This window comes from Saccostrea cucullata, unplaced genomic scaffold (genome assembly GCF_032062105.1).
Source record: "Saccostrea cucullata isolate Sc308-1 unplaced genomic scaffold, CSIRO_AGI_Scuc_v1 ctg476, whole genome shotgun sequence".
NCBI classification, from domain to species: Eukaryota; Metazoa; Mollusca; class Bivalvia; order Ostreida; family Ostreidae; genus Saccostrea; species Saccostrea cuccullata.
In genome coordinates, this window is record NW_026928220.1 from 50366 (window position 1) to 57230 (window position 6865).

General features: G+C 31.5%; 1 protein-coding gene across 2 annotated transcripts; it reads right to left on the minus strand.

Moving 5' to 3' along the window:
• Positions 1-369: 369 nt before the first annotated feature.
• LOC134276801 (uncharacterized) lies at positions 370-4961 on the minus strand. 2 transcript variants are annotated; one of them, XM_062759082.1, is made up of 2 exons: positions 4834-4961; positions 370-2499 (listed from the first exon to the last, which is right to left on the minus strand). In XM_062759082.1, exon 2 carries the CDS (start codon positions 1501-1503, stop codon positions 442-444), a length of 1062 nt encoding a protein of 353 aa, XP_062615066.1. In that variant the 5' UTR covers positions 1504-2499; positions 4834-4961; the 3' UTR covers positions 370-441. The 2 variants fall into 2 exon arrangements, with proteins under 2 accessions (XP_062615066.1, XP_062615067.1); XM_062759083.1 differs by having other exon boundaries at positions 374-2499.
• Positions 4962-6865: the final 1904 nt, after the last annotated feature.

Sequence of the window (6865 nt, forward strand, 5' to 3'; positions counted from 1 at the left end):
TGAGCCAATCAGAAAAAGTGCATATGTTGCCGAAAAAAACAAGACACATTTATTTTTGTTTTTTAATAATAAAATTAACATCATATGAACAAATGACAAAGTTAGCAAATAGATGGACCACTGTTTTTAATCAAAATTTATATGTTTTATGTACATAAATAAATGTAACCAATCTATTTTTTGGAAACAAACTGAGCTTGTATGTTGCCTTGGTATGCCAATAAGGTTTTAACATAAAATTATTTGTTACGCAAAATATGATAATGTCTGATCCACCAAAAATGACTAGAAAAAAATTAAAGTAATACAAGACAATCAAATCTTAAATAACAGATGACAAAGTTAGCCGAAAAATGGCACATCAACATTTATATAGCACATTATGTAACCATTTTTTCCGCACTGTTTTCCACCAATGATGTAGAACGCATTGAAATGCTATTACATTTGTATATTTCTAATCAATCGTTGCTGCAGATAGTGTTTTCTGAATTTTACAGCATTCTGTATTTCATTGAATTGTTCCTGTCTAAGTGATTCATGATAAGAGTCTAATGCCCTCTTATTGTCCCCTACAACTTGGTGACAGATTCCAAGTATATACCAGGATATATCTCGGAGTTTTAATGGTACATACCTTCCATCATCGTAAAGGAGCAGTGTGTGAAGGTCTGTCAGTGACTCTAGATACTGAGATCTGTTATCAAGGCGGTAGTTTGACAATACAGAAAGCATTTCAACTAATACAAATGGAGAAAGAAGAATAAAATCATTAACGCCTTTCACATTTTTTTCTATTGCTAATTCTTCAATATAGTGTACAGCACAATAAAGCTTGATTTCTTCTACCCAGGAAATGTTCATTTCCCTAGACAGGGATAGATAACTTATATCATTACCGAATCTGTGTCCTTCCGTATGGTCATGATACAAAATGTAGGGCTTTGAAAGTCTTTGTTTAGTAAGATAAGTTACATAAAGCGCTTTACTATATCTCCCTGTCCTGTAGTAATACAAAGCTAAATACAGCGAATGGGAGATGGTTCCTATCCGTGATGACAACTTCAACATGCTGCAAAGGTTTCTGTCTAAATAATACATATATTTGTGTTTAAAATGTGTGGCATTGTTGAAAATCATGAAGGCTGAAAGAATAAGAAAATCGGCTTTGTAGTGTTGTAATGTTAATAAATGATATGGTGACAAAGAAAAATATACTGAAGTGTCTACATATTTTAAATAGAAAAACCAATCAGTAAAATCAATACGATGAAGAGCTGATACTTCGTATTTCATAAACACATTAATGCAGGATTGACATTCAAGGTCAATAGATTGTTCTTCAGTACAGGGGATCACAAACGACGGACGGCTAAGGGCTGGCATAAGGATATCTCTGAGTGTTGGGCTATGTAGAAGACAGGCTACCCCTATTCTGTAATACTGATTTAGTTGTTCTAGCAGGGACTCGCGTGCTACACCGACAATCTTGTTTAAAAACATATTGTTCTGGGGAATAAAAAAATTGGCGAATTCTCCACGATACACACAGAGAAAAAGATATTTAAAACACACCCAAAAGCATTTCAGTAGATTGTTACGACTCCAGTTCGCATGTGTCCAATTTGTATTAACCAGAACATTGTTGTCTTCATGAAGTACGAACAAAGTAATGGTTCTTCCACGTTTTTATTGATAACTTCAGTGAGAAATATTTTAAGGAGCCCATAACATACAAATTGGGTGTGATTCATGGTGTACACTAGCTTTTGTTCGGCAAGAGAAAAGGACAATCTCCACTCTAATTCATTTTCACTGGTCGTGCATTTACTCCCAATAGCCATACAATGACAATCATTGTTTAAAATATCTCTAAGCATACTCGCAGGCGGCCACATGTGTCTAACGCATCTTTCCATCCAATGTTGTTTTGTACTACAGGGCCAATATCTGCTAGTCAAACAAACGGCTCTATCAAGTGAAACAGATCCTATGATACTACTGAAACAAGGCCCATGATGAGTTGCATTTTGATAACGTTGAGAATGATCTTTAAACCATACCTGTCTCCACAAAAAACTTGATACATAATTTCTACCATTAAACGGAATGACTGATTCACCGAAGACTTTGGATCTTATCGGTGTTAGAAGCTGTAGCCTAACAAAACCAGGTGGTGTATCGGTGTCCTCCATGAGAAGAATGTCATATTTTGATGAATTGTAAGCTCTTAACTTAGAAATGTCATTTATAAGTTGAAAATTATAATACCACACCATGTAATCCAGGTCAGATGTATCAAACCTGAATCCTTCCCTATAACTACCGCTTAGCATTTTTCTTGCTTTACATGCGTTTTTCACGAAAGTGGGCCCAGTTTTCTCTATCATGTCCTCTGCATCCCTCACGTCCCTTCTGATGGCCACTACTGTCGGTGTCCCTATCTTACGACACAGACCAACATACAGGACCTCTGATAGTCGGGGAATGTGGTCCATTCTGCAAAATTATGTACAAAGAATTGATAATAGCACATTCACTAAAGCACTGAATTTTGATTTTTTTGGACGTTTATCTTGTCATGGCACGGAGAGCTTTGCTGAATAAATTTAGTCTACACAGCTGTCCATGATATGAAACAATGAACAAAACAATTAAAACCAACAATTTGATATTTATATTTATGATTTTATGGTAAAAGGATGAAACAATTTTAGACTTTTATTTCTTTGAATATATTATACTTGTTTAAATGATATACATTGTACATTGCGTTGTATAATCTACAGTTTTAAAATGGGAATAAAAGTATATTAATAAAATGTGTCAGTTTATTTTGCTTAGCAGAGTATTTGGAGTACGATCATTAGTTTAAGTCTGTTTGATTTATTATAATACACAAAATATCAATAAATTATAAAAATGTATTGTTCATAACAATAACAAATGTTTGGAGCCCTAAATCTGTCTTGTATCTCGACAACTCAAGTTCAATTTTTTTTATGATCACTAGACCTTAGTTGATCAGCTGTAAAAATGAAAAAAAAAATAGAAAAAAAGATTTTTATCTGTAACTGTGACAATGTTCCTTTAGAGGTTAGTGATATCAAAACAGAAAAATATCACTCTAATATTAACATCAACACGTCCGTGTTATGAACGCTAAAACTTTCAACACACTTGTAAGAAAAATATATAAGAAATTTAATTATCGAAACAAGGATATAAAAAGGATGAACTATTGATATTACACTTTTATTTTCATTTTAAAACTAGTGAGTATCGGTAATTATTTATCTATAATTATCAGGGTCCAAGCATTAAATGTATGAGAGGGGTTAAAATGATATAATACAATGCTTAAGAGTTTTATCTTTTATTAAATAAAATACATTGTATCTGTACTAGGAAACAAAATGCATGTACATATACACTTGCATGTAGTGACCTTATAACGAAGTTGCCCATGCCTGAGATAATATGCAATTATGGACTTCAGTGTAGGTCGATATGTGGTTATAAGGACTCATGGCAATTGACATTGATCGAAGACACAGAACGTGATAGCAAACGAAGGAAAAATATCACGTGACGTACTTTCAGCCAATGAAAACTACGCAAACTAGAGGTACTGTGAGCAATGATGAGCTCACTAAATGATATGGTTTTCCATAGCAAAACATGGACACTGCCATTATATTCATATGGGATTTGGGGGTTTCATATAGTGAGCTCATTGCTCACAGTACCTCTAGTTTTCTTTTAATTTCCATATCTAAAGCAATATGAGCTGCATGTGTGACATCGGAAAAATAATTCAAATTTGTACTTAACTACTGTAGATTGGCAAATATTCACGATGGTTTTAATTTCGCTATGTTCGCGATTTATTAATTTTATATCGTAAATTTAATTATTTGTTTTAAAGCGTTTAAATGCTTATACTAAATTTTTAATTAATTTCTTGCAGCGTGAAATTAAGACCATCGCAATTCGAACTTTTTGAAGTATCGTGAAATTTTAACACCGTGGAATTAAAACAACTTACAGTATTGAAATGACAGAAAAATAGAACGTAAACTTTATAAACTTTTGTTTTTCATATTTGCTATGGAAGCACCTTTTATAAGCTTTGATTGAACCAAAATTGAATTATTGTCATCCCGTACAATAATGATTTCTTATATAATACTCTATTATTGGTTGTACAGAAATATTTCTTTTGAAAAATTTTTAACTTTATTTTGGACTTTTTGATCATAAGGGTTAAGATTACATACAGATTAATCAAATAACGCATTTTACCAGCAAAATAAAATTTTCAAAAATGCATCTCATATTGCTTTAACTCCATATGTATTCTATTGGAAAGGGTACATATTCACATGTATATTTATTTTTATGTTTTAATATCCGCATTATGGAAGAATAATGAGCCAATAAATATGTACACTTCATACAGACATACATACAGGGTACAGTATTTGTCACATAAAACCTTTTAAATAATGGAAGAAATATGATGGAAATGCTTAAAAGCGTAGGTCATACTAAATTACAGTGTAGTAATGTACAAAGAGTTCAGAAAATTGATAATTTGATCTTATCTCATGTTCCTTCTCTTTTATGAGTACGTTTTTGTTACGTTTTAGTAGTTTGAAATGTTCAAATATTAATTATGCAAAAGTAAGCAGTAAAAATTAAATTTTATCAGTGCAAATTGGTTGCGATCGCTACCCATTGCATCTTCTTTCTGAAGGTCTCGCAAAGTTTATTTACATAGACCAGTGACCCCTTTATTAAAAAATTTAATGCAGACTAACTTTCACTTACCTGATTTTATTTTACATCAAATTTTACAGTCAAACAAGTTCACAATTCCCATATCTAGTCAGAATTTTTAAAATCGTCCTTTTTATCCGAGAACATGTGCATCATTTGTAAAATGTACTGGCATTATGAAATAGTTCTTATTTAGTGCCTTTTCTCAAGGAAGTATGTGATCGTTTAATCTTTGAGAAAACATCTGTTAAAACACTTCTGAAGATGTTCTTAAAACGTTAAGTTCACACAGCTTGAACTGTATGATTAAACAGAGACGGAAGATGCCCAAATAGGAAAGCAAGGAACTAAAAATGATAGTAGGGAAAATCACTAATTAAAAATGTCCAATCATGACGTTAAAGCAATGTCATTTAGACATTCCTCGTACTGTATAAGTGGAAATTTTAGCGAGACGCAAATTTAGCGATTTGTCCTTAAAAACTGGTAATATATTTTTAGCGAGATGTTATTTTAGCGATTTTAAAATGTATATTAAGGAAGCTATTACAAGTAAAACGCAATAGATTTTTAGCGATATTCAATTTTTAGCAAGCTCGCTAATAATGCCAAAATGAAATATTTGCTAAAAATTCCACTTATACGGTATTAGATTTTTTTTTAATTTTTGTTAGATTATTAGAATACCGTGTCTAAATAACAAGTCTTTTCTTTTAAGAAATAGTTTTAAAATATTGATATTTCCGACACAAAAAAAAAACATACATGTACATGTATGTATTTTTAATACGCCAATAGGCTGATAAAACATATAACTGAGAAAAAAAATGAATTTTTGCAGGTCATGAAACTTTAATTTATGGTATTAAAAAAAAAGTGCTGAGGCATTCTATTGGCAAACAATACACATCTGGATATCTACATGGATGATTGATTCATTGTAATAGATTCAAACAAGTTTTGATTTATTCATGCAAAATTCTTCATCAATTGCAGCACTTTTAACGTTACACTGTAAAAAATGTGTTTAGATGATAGACACTTTCCTAAGCACTTTCTTGTCACACTTTTTTTGATGCGTTGAAATTCTAAACACATTAAATTTCATTACGTGTAACGAAAAGTGTTTAGATCCTAAACACTTACATGTTTAGACTTTAAACACTTTACAAAACATGTTATGAAACATGTTTACAAATTAAACACTTGGATGTATTCATTGTCTTCCAGAAAACTGAAAATAAAACAATTGTTTACATTTTATTCAATGAACATATTCAAACATGGATTTATTTTAAAGAAATTTAAATTAAATATACATTTTTACACGCTTGTTTTAATTTTTCATCAGCTTAGCAAGCATGCAGTTATTCCTCATGTCTGTATCAATTTCAACTTCCAACAATCCTTTCACTGAGCACAACACACGCATACTTTGTTTTCATCCGTGACCGTCAATAAGTAATCCAATTCCATACTTTAAGAATTTTTTGGGGTTGTTCAAAGATATAACGAACAACATACTTCACAAAATTCAGTTTCCTCTAGAAAGTAACATGAGTAAGAAGTGCAAAAACGATGGCATAACATTGTGGACTTGGAGATGGTCTAGCAGTTCCTATGATACGTGTATTTTTGCTTTTAAATTCGATGTGGACCATATCCTGTAAGAAAGAAATTCAAATTTTATCAAAATATGATCCTCACAGCTGGATTTATATGACATTTTTTTTACATGTTTGAAAGCTATTGTTACGTTACTTTTATTGAACCTCAAATAACCACTATTAAGTACTGATACTTATATAAATATTATGATATTCTGTATAATGTACTCCTTTCTAGATTTCTCGAATGCAAAACATAACAGAAGGGTATCTTGATCTACAACTACATGTTTATTTATGTAGCACATCGTGGTCAATTTATGTGAAATAAAAATGATAGCATACATACCTTCTATCGTAGTAATGTTGCATTTCAATATCTCTCCATGAGTATCACTTTAATTAGCATTCACTTCCTTTAATCCATCTCCTTTAGCTTACATTTGGAATTTCTTTGTTTCGATAACCGCTCTATT